Genomic DNA, 19,957 nt, shown 5'->3' with positions numbered 1-19,957 from the left:
CAACATTCTTTGAAATATCTTCTTTGGTGTTCAACAGAATAAAGTAGTTGCTTATTATCGTGCCTATTATTAACATATTGGCTGTTTATTAGTAATTATAAAGCACATATTATGACCCTATTCTACAACCCTAATCCTATCCAATACTTAAATTTAACAACTACCATACTAACTATTAATAAGCAGCAAATTAGGAGTTCATTGAGGCAAAAGTCGTAGTTAATGGTTTGTTAATAGCAAGAATTGGACCTTAAAATAAAGTGTAACCAGAAAGTCATACGTGTTTATAATGACTTAAGGGTAAGTAAATTACAGAATTTTCATTTTGGGTGAACTATCACTTAAGGAACACTGTGTATGTAAGAAAATCTATATCTTCTTGTCAGTTGTTGGAAGGGCTGCACGATTTGGAAAAAAATAATAAATTACAAATTTTCTACAATTTAAAATATTGTGATATAAATAAATATGTGTGTATGTGTGTGTTTCCAGGTTTGATGTGCTTGTTTGTAGGGCTACTTGGTATAGGAAATTATGATCCGCACTCACGAGAACAATCTTCTTTTTTTCTTTTATTTTACATTCATTATTGATGGGAAAAGACACAAACGTTTCGGCTCAAAGCCTTCCTCAGTGTGTCTCAATGTAAAATAAAAGAAAAAATAAGATTGTTCTCGTGAGTGCAGATCATAATTTCCTATACTAAGTAACTCAACAGATTGACGCTCCAAAATAAAAAGATCAAGTAACGCAAGAGCGCAGTGCAAACGACATTGTTAAACTTGTTTGTAGGGCGGCACGATTTTGCCAACATTTTGTAATATTTATTATTATTTTGTAATTATTATTATTATTATTATAAGCTGCATAAAAAACACTAAATAAAATTAACAAAATAAAAATGAACACTATTGTACTTCGACCATAAAATAAAAACCAATTATATATTTAATACAAATTAAATAATAATTTTACTGTGTAAGTGTAGAATTACAATACTCATATTTATGGCTGTCTTAATTTCTTTATCATCAACATTTTATTTTCAGTGCAGAAAGTCCTTAAAATATATATTTTTTGTTGAGAACAGCCGCTTTATTTTAGGCAACTTAAATTCAGAGCAGATCCAGAGATGAGTGGAGTGAGGGAGTAGCATCTACTCCTACTTGCGTGTAAACACAGTACTGCACTTCACTCACGCAGCAAATATTTATTGAATTAAACAACAGTTTTTACGATTTGATAAATCACACTAATATATATTGCATATCGGTTTTCATTTCAATTAATCATGCCACCCTAGTTTCAGGATTCCCGATATGATCCGTTAACTGCTGCGACGGGACCAATGAGTCAGTTAGTTAAACTTAAGACAGAATCATTGAGAAGAGAGTCATAAATGAATAATTTAGAAATGTTTATGACCGGATCGACTGATTCACTGAACAGATTCATCATTCAAAAAACTTATCATGAACCTCTACAAATGGACCACTCATTCATTTTACTGTAACTGCACTCTCGCTTTATTATAAAGGATTATATGCACTCTTGAATATTTCCAAAGATTTGTACAGCATCTTGCTATTCTTGACACAAAGCGCTGGCAGGGGCAGAGGTGAGGCAGGGCCAATAAGATCCAATTAGATTTATGGGAGGGAGGTATCTGTCAAGACAGCAAAGCAGGAAGACCGGTACCGCAACAGGAAAGAGCTCATGGTTAGTGAAGCCTCTGGCTCCAGTCCCGAACACCAGCCTTCCATATAACGGAAGAGAAAATGGGCGAGCGAGCCAAAGGAAGAGGAAGAAAAAGAGATTTATCAGATTTACAGCACCGGAGCCTCTCCTGCATTCAGTAAGTGTAGCCATGCAGTAAACACACCGCACCAAGTCATTAATCAGAGCCGCTGCTGCTGTCTATGCCGTATCACCTGCACTGCTACACCCCAAGTGTTTATATGTGTCAGTGAGCGTCCTTAATGCGCATACATGAGTGAATGACAGAAAAACAGAGACATAAAGGTACGGGATGACAGATGGAAAGACCGAAGGCGAATGAGAACAGAGGACGTAACTGGGTTTTACAAGAGAAGATCGGACGAAAGACAAAAAGCGAGAGTGAGAGTGTGAAAAAAAAAGGCATAACGTATGGTCCTGTCTCTTACTTTAAATCTGGATGCAATTATGCATTTTATAGATTATCTACCGCGTACTAAAAGATCTATGGTTAATGCTGCCATGGGGAAAATGAATCATCATGAATCTTTTTTCCCCTGTAGAAGGATACCTCCTTCGAGAGGCAATTCTGCAGCGGACCTCAGTACAAAAAGAACACTGGATCAGCATGCCTGAGCCTAATCGAACGCTACAAACTCAATACAAGCAGAGAGAGCTGAGAAAGCCGCGGCAGTAATTAAGTATCAGAAGAATCAATTCCTCATTTCAGAATAATTACGGCCTCGTGATGTGGTGTCGGACTGATTGGCTTGATTTACTGGTGTAATGGTTTTCCACTAACACAAAGCCCTGCATACCTTCGCAATGCACTGATAAGGGGAAAATATGATATTTGGTTCAACGCTCAAATATAGGCATTCAATTTGAAGCTGTGTGTGCATAATTAGAAACTTTGTATTTTAGGAGGATCACTATCCTTTAGGCCACGTCCTGTGCCTTTTTAACACTCCTAGCTTTTCATGAAAAACTCAGTCGGTCTTCATTGAAATGAATCAGAGGTTTTAAGAGATGAAATTGATAAACGACCTTTGAAAGTGATTCAAGTCATTAATGTTGTTCGCAAAAGTTTCATTCTTACCATTCTTCCTCCTCAGAGGACTCAGAGTTGCGCACTTTGTCGGGGTCAGGAAGTGTGCTGGGGTCAAATTCTTCATCGGCACCTGACAGATACGCTACCGCCTCCTCCTCATCATCATCGTCGTCATCATCACCTTTCTTCTTCTCCTGTGTGACAGAGAGAAAACTTCAATTACATAATGTACTTATTTATCGTTAATACTGATTATCTGATATCTTTTACGATGGCACCTTTCGCAATTAATATTTTCTTTCCCCATTAACTTGTAACATTGAATTTGTAGTGTAAGGGGTCCTGCACCAGCTGAGCAACTGCCATTGAGAAAGCTAATGGATAGATCTCTCTAGGTATTATAAATGCACTTGTGGCCATTAGAGGTCCTTCACATCCTGTTCAATGGATACCATCTCCCGGAATATGTCAGGTCTTTGATCATTTACAACTAAAGTGTGTCCGTTTCCTCCAGCGATAGTGGTAAAGGAATCGATTCCAGCCCTGTCTTTGTTCATTAAAAGTTTCAAAAACCTAACAACTCAGACCTTGGGCTGGTCACAACCAGATTTATTTTCCCACTGGACTGCTGCACCTCCAGACGGACTAGCTGTGCCCTCAAGCAAGGTTCTTAATCTTGGTAAGGTCTATAGTGTGCACCATGACCCCCTGTTCTGACCTCTTCTTCTTTGGTTTAAGACAAAGAAAAACAAATGTCTGTGGTCAAACGGTTTTGTTTCTTACACATAACTCCATAAATCTAAATCTCAATTCACAGATCTACAGTAATATGCACATCTAAATAGACCGCCCATATTGGTAGAGGCTGAATTGTCTGTGCCAGGATAATATTGTGGTATAATCTATTACAGATAAAGGAACAAAATGAAAATCATATAAAAGAAACTGTGCTTGGTCACTTCACAGGTTGAATTCTTCATGTCTAAGTGGGTGGTACTTGGTCTGAATAATCTACAGTGTAGAACAGCTTTCTGCAGTCAAAGATTTGGTTAGGGGGACCGTGTATATCTGTGCTTGGACCTGATATGGGGTTTCTTTAGGTACAGGATACTCTGTATTCAGCATTGCTTCTGTCGGTGCTGTAATCTAATCATGCTTTGTAAGACCTATTTGAATTCTGCTGACAGACCTGCGCTTTGAACAGATACGTCTATGTGTGCTGAATAACGCCAGAGAACGAGAACAGATATAAACGGGGGTCAGTATAAAATACTCTGGAATAAAGCAAGAACTTAAAACAAAACTAGAAAAAAAATTTAATACACTAAAATGACAATAAATAGTACTCTACCATTCAATTGCTTCTGGTCAGTATTTAAACAAAAAAAATTAATACTTTTATTCTGCAAGAATATATTAAAATTATCAAAAATTTTGGACTTTTTAAAGGGGACATCAGATGCTCATTTTCCACAAGTTGGTATGATTCTTTATGTCTTCATGAAAAGTCTATAACATACTTTGATTAAAATTTCTCAATGGTAGTGTAAAACAACACCCTTTTTACCCTGTCAAATACAGCTCCGTTCACAGCGACCCGTTTCGGTGCATGTCCCTTTAAATGCTAATGAGTTACTGCTTGCCCTGTCTTCAGTGGGGTGACGAGCAGCTCTCTGAGATTGTAACTTTAGCTACATTCGTGCTAACTAGCACACTATTAGAAAAGGCAATTTGCAATAACCTTATACTCACTTCTGGATTTGAGGCTGAATCACGAATGATTTGCGTGAACAAAACGCATTTAGGTAGATTGGGGGCACATTCACTTCAAAAACAAACATAATCCACTGCGTCTACAGCAGCTCAGATGTCGGGAGTAAATGACGACTGCTATGTTCATTATTACATCCAACAACAAAACACCTCAATCGCTTGCCATTCTTGTCTACTTCAGCTCCGGCGTTGAAACAATGGCTGTTCAGGGCAGGTCTATGCTAAAACGGCAGTGTCCGTCAATAGTCGTGGGAAGGGCCTTGGTGTTGTCACTCTGCCAATCTGTGAATAGCTTAATCTGAGACAGTGCTTATGATTAGAGGTGATTAAAAAAAAGGCACTGGGTGGATTTTTATCATTATAGTGTGGTTGTGTAACACACACTGCCAACACACATTTATGTTCAAACACAATGTAAAAGTGAATTTTGCATCTGATGTCCCCTTTAAATCATCATATAATCCTAAAAAAAAAAGTATCACTATTTCCACAAAAAGTTTAGGCAGCAAAACTGCTTAAGGCATATTTTCTGTGACTGTGGCAACCTTCTACAAATGAAATTAAGGTATGTTTTTTTTGTAAATGAATGGCGTTACATTAACGAATTTCTCTGTAATGACTGTCACCGATTGAGCAACAAGACTCTGTCGGGTCCATCTATTTCCTCAAACGTCTCGGGAGGAGCCCCAAAAGAAGCGAAATTGACAGGAAATGAAGCGGCACTGCTATCTGTTACAGCATATGCTGTCAAAAGGGCGATTCAATAGCTCTCTAAATTAATCTGGACCACGTGTAATGACGGACAGATCGACCACCAATCGGGCTGTTAAGTCGAAGGAATGAGTGAATGCTAAAAGAGTGCTGAGATTCATTGTTAGGGTGGTGATGAATAGTCACGCGTTCTTGGACAGACCGCTGCATTGATCAGATGACAAACGAGAGGAGAGCAGCAGCTGCATTTCCATATGGATGCGCAGAGCTCAATCCCCCAGCGAGGACAGGCAGAGAGAGACAGGACACATGACAGCTGCCATCCTGTGAATTATGCGTTGTCTGTGGGAGGGAAAAGCCAGAAACTGAGGGGCATCTTTCCCCTCTGACTTCCTGTGACAGGAATTCCTCATTTCAAATCATAAACCATTTATGGACCTTTTAGATCCTCAAATTTGCTTTAAATGTGCTGTTGCTTTAAATTCACATACAATACCGGCAGCTATCATCATTAACATCCAGCTTTCAAGATGACTTTGAGCTATGGTTGACGTACCTCTTTATGCTGTTTGCTCGCTTCCCTCCGAGCTGCTTTCTCCTTCAGTCTTTTCTCCTGTTGAAAACGAGAGAGAGAAAAAAAGAAACAACTTAATAAATAGGCGCTCAGGTACTTGTATTTGGTCACTCCACAATCTCATAAACATGTCAAACAGCAAGGGGTTGAAATGATTACACAGACTCTGGGAAAAGAAAGCACAATTTAACTTCAGTGCTCTGCATTTTTTTCAGAGAGAGAACGAACAGGACTTGATGTTTGTCTTGTGTCATTTTCCAATATAAAGGGGCGACTGGACTACCAGACACAACTATACACATTAGTGACTCACAGATGTCTGGAAGACGGGAAATATTAAAAGGTTGAGGGTTGAATAGAAATCAGAGCGCTGAGAGTGTAATAAACCCAATGTCAAGTGCATTTCATTGGCTTTTCATTACTTTCGTCAATGTCAAATGATGCTAAATGTGGAAACATATCCACCGGTTCACTTGGATACGTCATTGCACAAATATCAGTGCCACAAAATCTAAGTCAGTGACAGTGGTGGGTTGCCATTAAATATGTCATAATATATTGCATAAAACATTTGGTAACACTTTAGAATACAGAACAAATATTCACAATTAACTAAGAGTTTTCCCTGAACAAACTCCTAATTTGCTGCTTATTAATAGTTAGTAAGGTAGTTATTAATGTTAGGTAGGACTAAGGGATCTAAAATATGGTCATGCAGAATAAGGCGTCAATATGTGCTTTATAAGTACTAATAAACATCCAATATGCTAGTAATATGCATGTTAGTAATAATAAAGTGCTACCAAACATTTAAACTAATGTTTAAATCTCATTGGAGATCTCTTTTATAGAAATACTTAATTTCAAATGACGTCACTACTGCTTATTAAAAAGTATTTCAGGCGTTTCTTCTGGTGTTAATTTTGTTTCATGTGACATTTTTTAACTATAATAGTTTCTTAATTTCTTTAATAAATTTTTAAAAAAAGTTTAAAAAAGTGTGAGTTTGACCTGAGCATATTTGAGAAAGCCAGGAACATTCTTCTATCTAAAAACTCTCTAAATAGGTTATTATCCTCCCACAGATCAGCAAGAACACTGTGGTACTCTATAAAACTATATTCTTATTAAAATAATGCATAAGTTTGATATTAATAGCTTAGGAGGTCTAAGGACTCAGCATACCCTTAAAGTTCAACTTTACTGACACATCTTGAGTTGCTGACTTGACAGCAAACAGCAAAACCCATCAGCAGTTTTAAAGGAACAGAAAAAACCCTATGCATGATGTAAGTCTTAGGGTTCAGCTACAGATGTTGTTTTGCTGGAGTAATAAAGACTCCATAAGAGAATATGAAACACAAAGGCACCAGCGAGCCTAGCGTGTCTGATTAATGAACATGAGCACGTATCTGATGGATTACTGGGTAGCTGCCTCTCAAAGTCTCTGACAGCACAAAATACTAAATCAAAATGGATTAGGATGGTTAGGCTTTTCACAGGAATGTTCACAGACAATGTCTTCTGCCTCGTGACTTTCAGAGAAAAAATGAATTTTTTTTTTACTGTATGCCAGTCTGCATGTCAGTACTTGACAGAAGAAATTGGCAGGAGAGACTGGCACCAGCATGTTTTATTTTAGTTTTTGCTTGGCTGAGATATGAAAGATTTAAAATGTACTATGCTGGGTTAACATAGACAACAACCTCTCTGTTTATAAAAAAATAGGGCCAAATATTCAGTTTCAGCTTATTAAAATCAAAGAGAATTTAGTTTATAACACAACTTAATTCCACAATTTGATGTATTTCTGAGCAAAATAGTTTTTTTTATAAGATTAAAAAAAAAAGGTGATTGTATTGATTGGAAAAAAAGTGGCCATTACATACAAATAGAGCCTGACCAGAATGAGAGTTTACCAAAACATGGGCTAAATAGCTGTGTGGCTATTGGGGAACATTACATATAACATGTAAAGTCTAAGTAATGTCAGAAGAACAGGATTGTTGTTTCAGAGATTACGTAAAAAAAAAAAAAATTATTCAATGAAATACCTGCATCTTATTTTACATTGACTTTAATATTTGCTTTTCAATGGATGACTCATCTGGTTAAATGTTTGGCAAAAACCAAGCCAAGACCTAGTGCAGGAACTACCAAACTTTTGTTGTCTGTCAAAGCTTTATGACAAAATATTTGCTTGAAGTACATCTGAGATTTGAATTGATTATTTAGATATTTTAACAACACATTTCCATGTTCATGATTTACTGATGTAGGTTAATAGTCACATGACATGCAGGTAAACAAATAAAATATTTATTATTTTTAGAGTTTTTAATTTTTAAAAAGGTTTACTTTAATTTAAAATGTTTATGATTAATTATTTGTCCGTAAATCATTTAATCTTGTGAGTAAGCATTTTATTTTGACTGTCTTTATTCTAAGATTTTTATGATTTTATTAATTATTCATTTTTATTTCATTTGTATTTTTGTGATTTACTTTGGAGTTTGGAAAACCCTGATCTACTGTTTAGCAGACATATTAAGCCATGGTGCTCATATGATTGCTGCAAGTTCAACTCTTTTTCCAATCAGTTCCTGCCTTCTGTACTCTATCGTTAAAAAAAAGTGGAAAACAGCCAAAAATCGAATAAAAACTAACTCTAGGTTTAACTGGAATGAAAAAGGGCCACTGAAACAGGACATAAAGAACATGGCGCTCATCTGCTCTGTGTCCAGTTATAGAAATAGATCCCATTACTTCTGTGCTTTCTCACTGAGCTACACTCTCCCAGCGATCGATTTCAAAAAAACAAAAATAAACTGAACTACATCAGACATAAACTAGGGATGCACTTCACCATACTTGACTCTCAACGAGAAAGACTCTTTGCTGGAACAATGCAAATGGTGTGACTTTGCCGGAGAGCAATCCTTTAAAAGCTTGTCCAATAGCTTGTCTCAGAACTACAGTAATAATTCACGGAGGCCCAATCTCAGCACTGACGCCTGGAGCTTCAAGCCACGCTGCCTGCTCAGGCATCTGTTATTTCGATTTGCCTGAACCTGCGAGAGCACCAGCCACAGGGCCAGAGTGTCTTTTCGATTGCCCACTGCCCTCAGCTCCTTCAATATTACTTTAATCTGAAACACCTGGAGCTGAACACAATAAATAAAGTGATTCAAAGAAGCCTTTTGACTCCAGGAGGATCTATATAAACTTGGCATGAACCAGGAGGATGGAAAATATGATGGTATGGTCTATCTCACCCTATGTTTCTCCTTGATTTTACGACGGTACTCGATCTTGTCGAACTCCTGGTCTTCCTTGCGAAGCCGCTCTTTGGCTGCTTCCATGTTAATGCCAGACGTTTCCTCCTCCTCTTCATCTAGTACCATGGTCTTTTGCAATGGAGGCCACTGCTGCACCACCTGCACACATACATCACAGTTAATGTACACTGCCTTTTATGACTCTCAGTAATGTGTTTCTGATCATACAAACCTCTCCCTCCTCAGTGAAGATCTTCTTAGTGTTGACCCTGAAGTTCTTTTTCTGTATTTTCTTTGCATCTTTGAATTTGGATTCCTTTTGTTTCTGATTCTTGGCCTTAGCATCTGTGCCCTACAGAAAGAGAAAATGTATTTTACACAAGCAGATGTAATTATAAAAGCTGTCATTTTTACCTCCCTGGGGCCAAGATTAAAAAAAGCGAATTCATAAAGGAGCTCCGAAAGCAGTTCATTTGATCCCGTCATTCAACCAGGACATTGAGACACCCAACACCACTCCACAATATTACTTTCTCCTCTCTAGTCATTAAAGTCGATTGCTGATGAGATGTGAAAAGGTTCAGATCTTGAGGAAAACCACTTTCCACTTAAACACTCTGCAAACTCGAAAAAAGATACAACTATTAAAGTGCAGATGAGCAAGTGTGTCGTTGTAACAGCCTTTAGCCCTTGTGCATCAAATTTTAACAAAAATTGTTGACTTAATTGACTATAAAAATCTAAATCAAATCATTTACAAGGTGTTGACTAATCAATATATCCACATTTGCAGAGAAAAGCCAGCAAAAGATGATAATTCAAAGACATTTTATTATTGTGATATGTAATAATTAAATAGATGTCAAATGTCTTTAGAACTCTCTATATATTGTGTTTTATTACCATATTTTAATTATAAATCGAGTTGTTGCTTTGATCATTTAATTCTTTATATGCATGTACAGTGGGTAAGGAAAGTATTCAGACCCCCTTAAATTTTTCACTCTTTGTTATATTGCAGCCATTTGCTAAAATCATTTAAGTTATTTTTTTTTCCTCAATGTACACACAGCACCCCATATTGACAGAAAAACACAGAATTGTTGACATTTTTGCAGATTTATTAAAAAAGAAAAACTGAAATATCACATGGTCCTAAGTATTCAGACCCTTTGCTGTGACACTCATATATTGTAAAATATTAAAATTTAAAATAATTGTTGTTTTCTATACTTTACGATTAATTTATTCCTGTGAATATTTAGCAGCCATTACTCCAGCCTTCAGTGGCACATGGTCCTTTAGAAATCATTTTAATATGCTGTTTTGGTGTTTAAGAAACATTTCTTACTGTTGAAAACAGTTGCTGCTTCTTAGTTTTGTTAAAACTGTGACTGATAAAGAACAGCATTTTTTAAAATGTCTTTACATTTGAATTTAATCGGTCAATAGAATCATTATTCTTTAAAATACTAATAATAATACCAAATGTTTAATAATTAACTATTTTTAATAATAACAATAAATTATAGGGCTAAATTAATACAACTGACAGCCCTTGTTTTGGCAAAGTAGCTGTATGGAAAGTTTTTAAATTATTTTAATATTATTTAAAAATATATATATCTGACTGTACTGCAGTATTTGATTGTGGAGCCTCAAGACATATCAGGCAATTCTGACATGACTCACAGGTCCGCGTCTCTCATAAACCTGCCAGGTCTGCACAGGAGTCATGTTAACTGCGTCTCAAAGGCATATTCAGAGGAAAGTTACATAATTTAGCATGTTTTCATATCTAGAGGCCTATTAAAACCACGCGCTCTGAACGCCAAGTGCACAGAACCTCGAATAGAAGCTCTTCTGAATCACAGTGCAATGGGTCACAACAGCCGAGACGTTAGGAGGAAGATGACTGAAAAAAAATGTCAATTTCTCAAGCACCACAGACACAATCTTCCCACTGTTACAAAGATAAGCTGCATTCACTATTTTCCATGTTTCATGTTAAGGATAAAGCTGAAGTGTGTAATTTGTATTCAAACATTTTTTAGATAATTTGTGATTCTGTATTCTCAATTGAATTCCTGCGTTATGTTAAAATAGATGCAAATGATGCATTCAGGAACGTCCTGTTTCTGCATGACAAAATGTGACTATTACTCGGTTATAAAGCCAAAAGTATATGGACATTTTCCTCTAATTAATAGTTTGAGCCATTTCTGTCACACTTATTACTAGCAGGTGCATAAAATCAAACATTCAGCCATGAATTTGCCTTAGGCAACCATTTACAGTGGTGTGAAAAAGTGTTGGCCCCCTTCCTGATTTCTTATTTTTTTGCATATTTGTCACACTTTAATGTTTCAGATCATCAAACTAATTTAAATATTAGTAAAAGATAACACAAGTGAACACAACATGCAGTTTTTAAATGAAGGTTTTTATTATTAAGGGAAAACTAAATCCAAAACTACATGGCCCTGTGTGAAAAGTGTTTGCCCCCTAAACCTAATAACTGGTTGGGCCACCCTTAGCAGCAACAACTGCAATCAAGCGTTTGCGATAACTTGCAATGAGTCTGTTACAGCGCTGTGGAGGAATTTTGGTCCACTCATCTATGCAGAATTGTTGTAATTCAGCCACATTGGAGGGTTTTCGAGCATGAACTGCCTTTTTAAGGTCATGCCACAGCATCTCAATAGGATTCAGGTCAGGACTTTGACTAGGCCACTCCAAAGTCTTCATTTTGTTTTTCTTCAGCCATTCAGAGGTGGACTTGCTGGTGTGTTTTGGATCATTGTCCTGCTGCAGAACCCAAGTGCACTTGAACTTGAGGTCACGAACAGATGGCCGGACATTCTCCTTCAGGATTTTTTGGTAAACAGCAGAATTCATGGTTCATGGTTCCATCACAGCAAGTCTTCCAGGTCCTGAAGCAGCAAAACAGCCCCAGACATCACACTACCACCACCATATATTACTGGGCCATGTAGTTTTGGATTTTGTTTTCCTTTAATAATAAAAACCTTCATTTAAAAACTGCATGTTGTGTTCACTTGTGTTATCTTTGACTAATATTTAAATTAGTTTGATGATCTGAAACATTAAAGTGTGACAAACATGCAAAAAAATAAGAAATCAGGAAGGGGGCCAACACTTTTTCACACCACTGTAAATTGAAATGGGACCCCTTAACTGCTAATAATTCATGTGTTCACAAAGCACAGCCCATCAGAAATGTGCAATAACTGTAATTACACCAGATGCGTGTTGTTTATTTACCTCATCATCCTGGCTCTCTTCACTGATATTGAACACATCTTTACGCTTGACAGTCAGTAGGTCCTGATCTTTCTGGTCATCCTCATCCTCTTCATTAAAGCCACATAGCAGAGCTGCAGGCTTTAATGTCTCCTCATCCTTATTCTCATCCTCATCATTCTCATCCTCTTCTTCCTCAGACTGTGAGGACTGAGACTGCTCTCCTTTGAGTTGGGCTTTGAAACTCTTCAGCTCATCTTCAGACTGGTGTCCTGCAGCGCCGCTGTTGTCCTGCGTCACTCCACTCTTCTGCTGCTGGGCCTTATTGAGGAAACGGACCCGCGGAGCCACCGCCAAACCCAGTGACCTGACAGCGACAAGACCATACAAAGATGTCAGCTTAACATCAAATCAAATGCATTTAAAAAAAATCCCATTTGAGTTATTTTTGCCACTTTTTATAAAGTCTTAAAAATAAAATGTTTTGTAAAAAATAAAGCATTTATAATAGAGTATATATTCTATAATATATCAAATGTGCATTAATAAAACGCCAAATGTTTTTTAAAAATTAAAACAGTTATATGCTGTTTTAAAAGAAAGTAACTGCTCAAATATGATTATAAACGATTACTGAATATAGTGACAATTTTTTACTATTTCAGTTCTTTTAACCACTTTTTATTAATAGAGACATTTGCAGATGGGCAAAAAAAGCTTTTAGAACAAAACATTTATATAATATTTGTATATTTTTCATATTAATAAAACAATTTTTTACAAATAAATTAAAAGGTACATGCTGCTTTAAAATGTTCAAGTATGATCAGAAATATGACCTCTGAACATACAGTGACAGGTCATTTTTGACACTTTTTATAAATAAAGACAGTTTTGGACAGGGTATGGAAAAATAGAGACAAGATTATGGACACAAACCACTAGACTATAATGAATTATGAACAAAATAATTGTATTAAACAGTCTCTGCTTTCAAAACAGATGGTGATGGTTTCTTTTTGGATGATTTAATTGCATAACAATGACACATCATTTGAAGTCCTCAAGAGTGTGTTCAAAGTGGACACGCATGGCACACACACAAACACATTTACACAGAGGACTGCTGGGCATTACTTCATAGCATCCACTCACATGGCATATTCTGGGAGTTTGAGCTGGAAAACATCAAAGACGTCTTTGTTCTTCATCAGATAGATGGAGCGGAGGTAGGACACAAAACACTGCCGTTGAGAGGAGGGGAAAAAGAGAAGAGGCATTACGGAGGATAAAATCTGAAAACTTATCCCTGATAAACACATTAGTGAGAGTGCACTAGCAGGCGTTCATGGCAGCAATTTGGCCGATTACATTTCATGCTGTTCTTCTCTCTATAATGAGCCTCACAAAGCTCAGCCCTGAGCGTGAGGCAGACAATCAGATTATCCTAAAAGCATGGCTCTGCTCTACAGTATAGCATCAAGCTTTAGTGTTTGAGACGAGGTGTGACAGACTGCACAGGAACTCAGGTCTCCTCGGGCCTTACCCTCTGTGCTCGTTCCTTCTGCTCCTTCTCCTGTGCCAGGAAGGCCTCCAACTTCTGCTGGACGAACACCAACTTCTCTGGGTTCACCCTGTGAATGAATTAAAACAAATGATTAAAGGCATAGTTCACCCAAAAATAGAAATTCTGTCATTAATTACTCCGTTCGTCTTCAGAACACAAATTAAGATATTTTTGATGAATTCTGAGAGCTCTCTGACCCTCCTATAGACATCAGTGGTTCAACCGTAATTTTATGAAGCTATGAGAATACTTTGTGCGAAAAGAAAACAAAAATAACTTTATTCAACAATTTGTCTCCTCCGCGTCACCCTATAGCGCCATTTTGGAGAGTATCACATACGTGAAAATGGTGCTATTTTTAGCTATTTTTCTGTTTTCTTTTTGCACAAAAAGTATTCTCATAGCTCCTTGAAATTATGGTTGAACCACTGATGTCACATGGATTATTTTAACGATGTCCTTGCTACGTTTCTGGACCTTGATCGTGGTAGTGCCCTTGCTGTATATGGGACGGTTAGAGAGCTCTCAGATTCCTTCAAAAATATTTTTATCTGTGTTCCGAAGATGAACAGAGGTCTTATGGGTTTGGAACAACATGAGGATGAGTAATTAATGACAGAATTTTCATTTTTGGGTGAACTATCCCTTTAAGTCAATGGCCTTATTTACACCTGGTATTAACATCTGTCAAGCGGTCAGTGCAGGTGTAAACAGAGTCCAACATATTTGTGATTGGATGAAAATTTAAAAATATAGAGGTTTAATTAATTTTAAGTTTATTAACAACTCAAAAAACACTTTATTAACAATGAAATGGTTTATAATAAAACACATAAATAAACAAATACTTAGTTATAAAACAAATAAATTATTAAAAAAAAACACAGAAGCACATTATTTTATATTATTATATTTTGTATGATATAAAATGTTTAATTGAACTTTAAATTGAAATCATCGCATGCTGCTTTGAAAAAAAAAAAAAAACACCTGTCTACAAAAACGGCTGCTGATCATATAGTGACATAACTTGCTTTAAATAAAAGTGTCTAATTATGGAATATACACTAAATAAACACAAAAGTATTGGGACATCTGACCGTTACACCAACAGGGATTTCAATGAAATTGAAATTAAACAAACAACGGAATTTTTGCCCATTCCAGTCAGGCACTGATGTTTGTAAATGCAGTTGCAAATGCAACTAAATTAACTGAGCATTCTGGTTAAATTGGGACATTTCTGTGAATACAGTAACACTGAATAACAGCAAACATAAAATCAGGCCTGTGGAGACTGTGACTGCAGCTGCATTCTCACAGCAGATATCACAGATCATAATGATCTCACATGATCACATGCATTAAGCTGCCATCTTTCATTCTCAGCATGCATGTGGCTTCCTCTATTATTCACAAAGCCCATGCATACAGTCTCTGCTAAACACGTCACACACTACAACACTGACAAAACTACACATTAGCTCCTTATTTTCACTGCAAAACTGACTGCATGCAGTCACAGAGGAAAGGAGAGATGCACTCACTCGATTTTGTTAATGGGAACTTTCTTCTTTTGAAGCTGTGCAATCATGCCCTTCTCCTCTGAGGCCAATAGGACAAGGAGAGCTTCGCCTCCCTCCTTATACCTGCAGAGAAAGAGAGAAAGAGAATGCGTGTGTTAAAGGAATATTTCACTCAATTTCCTCATTTCTGTGCCACATAAAAATATCAGCAATCGGGTTTGGAATGGCATGACAGTGAGTGCATGAGGTCAGAATTTTTTCTTTTTTGGTGAACTGTCCCTTTAAGGACACACTAAGTGGTCTGCTGCAATACAGGCCTCTCACACAACCGTTTCTCTTTTTTTTAAATGCTCAGCTCTGTGAGTGTTCGTGTTAAAGCTCATGAGCTTTCTGCAGAGGGTGGTGATCTATGAAGGGGAGTTACTGAGATTATCGATTCCACACTGAAAAGACAAGCGTAGCACCAAGAAAAGAGAGTGAAGCTGGCAGCTGGGTGGATGGCAGGTGTGTGCTGTCTCGCTCTAAGCGCTGAGAAACTTGACATGTTTCTGTAACTATCCAGTGCCTAAAACGTGCCCTCAAGGTGAGACTGTAACAAGTCCAAAAATGGAAAAACTAAATAGCTGAGCTGCTGTTAATCCATCATGTGTCCAGTGTAAATAGACAAATCTGTACAGTGGTTAAATATGATTTTATGTAAGAGCTTACTCCAATGTCAACATTGTTTCCATATGTATTAGAAAAATGGAAGTGATGAGGAACGGTTCAAATCTGCCATCTAGTGTTTCAGATAAAACACTCTTCTGTTAAGATTTTTTACAATGCTTTATGAAAAATTAACCGTCACTAAATATACAGATTAAAACAGTTAATCAGTGTTACCTGGCTGTTCTGCCAACTCTGTGGATGTATGTGTTTGCATCTTCAGGACAGTCAAACTGCAGCACCCAGTTCACTGCAGGGAAGTCTAGGACCACAAACAAAAACCCATTAAATGTGTTTCAGTTACAGCTGTCCATCAAACTGAATTATTTACAGGACATGCTGCTTCATTAAAAAAATATTCACAAACATTTGCTGAGATTTGTGCTCAAATCAAATATTAAATTGACAGCAATTATTTCAGTCATTCAAAGCTAAAATGTGCATTTTTCCACAGAATAAATTTCCATTACCAAGTCCTCTGGCAGCGATGTCTGTGGCAAAGAGGACGGCTGAGGTCTTGCGGACAAAGTCATTATAAACCTCCACCCTCTTCATCTGCTGCTGTTTGCCATGCAAAGCAAGTACGGAGATACCCGGACGCAACCGGCAGAAGACCCGGAACAGATACTGAACCTGCACATACAGAACAACACCAATGCATTTCATCTTCATTACACTACTAGTAACACACTACCATTCAAAAGTTTTTTTGATCAATACTTTTGTTCAGCAAGCATGCATTTAATTGATTAAACAGTGAATATATTTATAATGTTACAAAAATGTTTGTTCTTCTTAACTTTCTATTCATTCAAAATTAAGCAGCACAACTGGTTTCAACACTGATAATAATAATAATAATAAGAAATGTTTCTTAAGCAGCAAATCAGCATATTAGAATGATTTCTAAACGATCATGTGACACTGAAGACTGGAGTAATGCTGCAAATTCAGCTTTGCAATCATGTATATTACATTTTAAAGTATATTCAAGTAAAAAAAAGATGTTATGGCAAATGAAAATAATATTTCAAAATGTTACTGTTTTCAAGTGTATTTTTGATCTAAATGCAAAATAAATTTCTAAAAGCAACCTTGGTGAGCATAAGAGACTCAAGAAAGGTTTACAGATTCTTTTGAACAGTAGTACAAGATATGTTTAATCATTTTTACTAGTGGTTTCAGACTTTTTAAACCCACTCCATTCTATGAAAACAGACACGGAGATGTACTACAGAAATGGTTTGAGCTGTTACCTCTTTGCAGCAGGCAAAAAAGACAATGATCTTCTTCTTAAGATGACTCCTCAAAAACGAGAAGAGCATGTTGACTTTCTGGTGCAGCTCACACACCATATAGTTCTGTTCCAGAGTGGCTGGTGTACTGCAGAGAAGATCAGTGTTTAAGAGCTTCGTGTCCATCCATGATGTTAAAAAGACATTAAAGGTATTGACCCCTCCAAAAAAGAAGATATTTGGAAGAAAGTGGGTAACTAAACAGTTGCTGGTAGCCATTGACTTCCACATAATTTTTTTTCAATACTAGGGAAGTCAGTAGGTACCGCAAACTGTTTGGTTACCAACATTCTTAAATTTTTTTGTGTGTGTGTTCTGAAGAATAAAGAAATTCTTACAAGTTTGGAACAACATGAGGTTCAGGAAATTATGACACAATTTTCATCTCTTTAAGAGCGGGCTGACTAACACAGATGCTCAACATAAATCACTATAAAACCATGAGCTTACCTGAACTTGGCCTGCTCATGGACCCACACATACTCTGGGTTCTTCAGGCTCAGTCTGGCCAGATCTTTGACAGACTTGGTTTGAGTGGCAGAGAAGAGAAGGGTCTGCCGTGTTTTCGGAAGGTTTTCAATAATGGCATTGAGCGTGTCGGCGAAACCCATGTCCAGAATTCTGTCGGCTTCATCAAGTACTGCCATGGAAGAGAAAATATATCATGTTATTTAAAGGTGACATATCATGAACATCTGACTTTTCCAGGTTTTAAGTGCTATAATCAGGTCCCTGGTGCATCTACCAACCAAGGAAACGTGAAAAAGATTAACCCAGTAACTTTGTTTTGGTAAGCTTTTTTCTGCAAGCCTCTGAGAAAACGAGCACGTCCGATTTCGCTCCCTTGGTGACGTGGCAAAGGGATCTCATTATAATATTACCACCCCTTAATCTAAAAGAGTTCCCACCCACGGCACCGTCATTTTGATTTCGCAAGCGACAACGGTGTACCAGTTCTAATGCCATGGCGAAAGTTTGAGCAAAACATGCTAGCTGTTCTGTCTTTGACTGCACAGACGAGCACAGAACAATATTTAGAGTCCCAGCCTCAGAGGAGACGAGAGCAGTGGATTTATTGATTTATTTAGGATACTGTATATTGCTGCTGCCACACACTTATTAACATGCAAATAATCAAGTTTGCTCACCTTTCAGAGTCTTTTTTGAGAGTGGAAAATCAGAGAACTTCACAGCCTCTTTGGGATTGATCTAGGAAAACAGTTACTCCTGTCAAAACCTTCACAGTGGCATGTTTTAAGATGGATTAGGTGTCTTCTGAAGGATATCAGGACTATTATCAATCTCAACAACAACACCACATAAAATAGAAGATGCTGAACAGTGCAACACGTCTGAATACTTGACATGCTGAAAAAACCTTGACATGTTAACTTTTATGTCTGTTACGTGGCCTGTTCTGTCCCAGGACTAAAAAACACTGACCACCAATAAAACAGTATCATGTTTATGTGAAGACCTGTGCTGACAAACAACCATCAGCAACACTTCAAGCACAACATCCACAGGACTAGTACTTGTAAACATTGCTTTTAAATGTCAAAAGACTGATCTGTCAAGCCAGATGCCACAACAGCTGCGTAACAGGTGGGTAAACACGTGGCAATCCCTAGAAACAAGTACTGTACGAGAAGTCAGAAATGCTTTGCAATATCAGCCTCATGATATCTCACCTCCGAGTATTTATTCACCAGCTTCTGTATGTTTTCTCTCTCCACCTCCCAGTCGCGTTTCTTGGTGGTCTTTTGAACTAGTTTGACTCGTTTCTTTGTTTTGTTGTATTTCCTTTTCCATTTGTCAAAATTCTTCACAGGGTCATCGGACATCTGGGTCTTCTCTTTATCCTTTTTATCCCGCATTTGCACTCTGTTTCGTTGACTAGCTATAGTGTAACAACACGTGAATGTTTACTTCGCGAGATGTTTTGCTGGCAGTGAGCGTTGCTGAGTAAGTGAATCAGCGCCATCTAACGACCTTCTTCTTCTTCTTCTTCTTCTTCTTCTTCTTCTTCTTCTTCTTCTTCTTCTTCTTCTTCTTCTTCTTCTTCTTCTTCTTCTTCTTCTTCTTCTTCTTCTTCTTCTTCTTCTTCTTCTTCTTCTTCTTCTTCTTCTTCTTCTTCTTCTTCTTCTTCTTCTTCTTCTTCTTCTTCTTCTTCTTCTTCTTCTTCTTCTTCTTCTTCTTCTTGGTGTTTAATGGCGGATGGCATACAACTTTTAGGTGCATTACCGCAGCTACTGATTAGGAGTGTGGATTATGGAGGACCACGAGTGTCACGGAAATAGTATCAGGACCGTACTCTTCACTAAATTCTATTATATAATCCCGTGTCCTTTAAATAACGCATTAAAAATCGAAAGTTTTTATCCCCTGATTCATTGCCCAAAATGTTCATCAAATTAAGTTTTTCTTTATTTTCCTTGAGGACATCAATCAGTATCTGTCTTTCCTTTCCGTATCTTGGACACTTCATTATAACATG

The 19,957-nt window shown here is 37.2% G+C and overlaps 1 protein-coding gene across 1 annotated transcript; it reads right to left on the bottom strand.

The window, feature by feature from the left end:
• Window positions 1-1,584: 1,584 nt before the first annotated feature.
• LOC107603288 (probable ATP-dependent RNA helicase DDX10) lies at window positions 1,585-18,107 on the bottom strand. The gene is made up of 13 exons (XM_016296049.1): window positions 17,911-18,107; window positions 17,422-17,548; window positions 16,636-16,798; window positions 16,343-16,427; window positions 15,482-15,583; window positions 13,914-14,001; window positions 13,523-13,611; window positions 12,389-12,734; window positions 9,336-9,455; window positions 9,101-9,262; window positions 5,808-5,864; window positions 2,816-2,961; window positions 1,585-1,756 (listed from the first exon to the last, which is right to left on the bottom strand). Exons 1-13 carry the CDS (start codon window positions 18,105-18,107, stop codon window positions 1,585-1,587), a joined length of 1,854 nt encoding a protein of 617 aa, XP_016151535.1.
• Between the last annotated feature and the right edge of the window lie 1,850 nt (window positions 18,108-19,957).

The sequence above is a fragment of the Sinocyclocheilus grahami genome, unplaced genomic scaffold (genome assembly GCF_001515645.1).
Source record: "Sinocyclocheilus grahami isolate Dianchi unplaced genomic scaffold, SAMN03320097.WGS_v1.1 scaffold344.1, whole genome shotgun sequence".
Classification (NCBI taxonomy): domain Eukaryota; kingdom Metazoa; phylum Chordata; class Actinopteri; order Cypriniformes; family Cyprinidae; genus Sinocyclocheilus; species Sinocyclocheilus grahami.
Note: the sequence above shows the minus strand (reverse complement) of the source record. Positions and strands in the feature narration are given on the sequence as shown.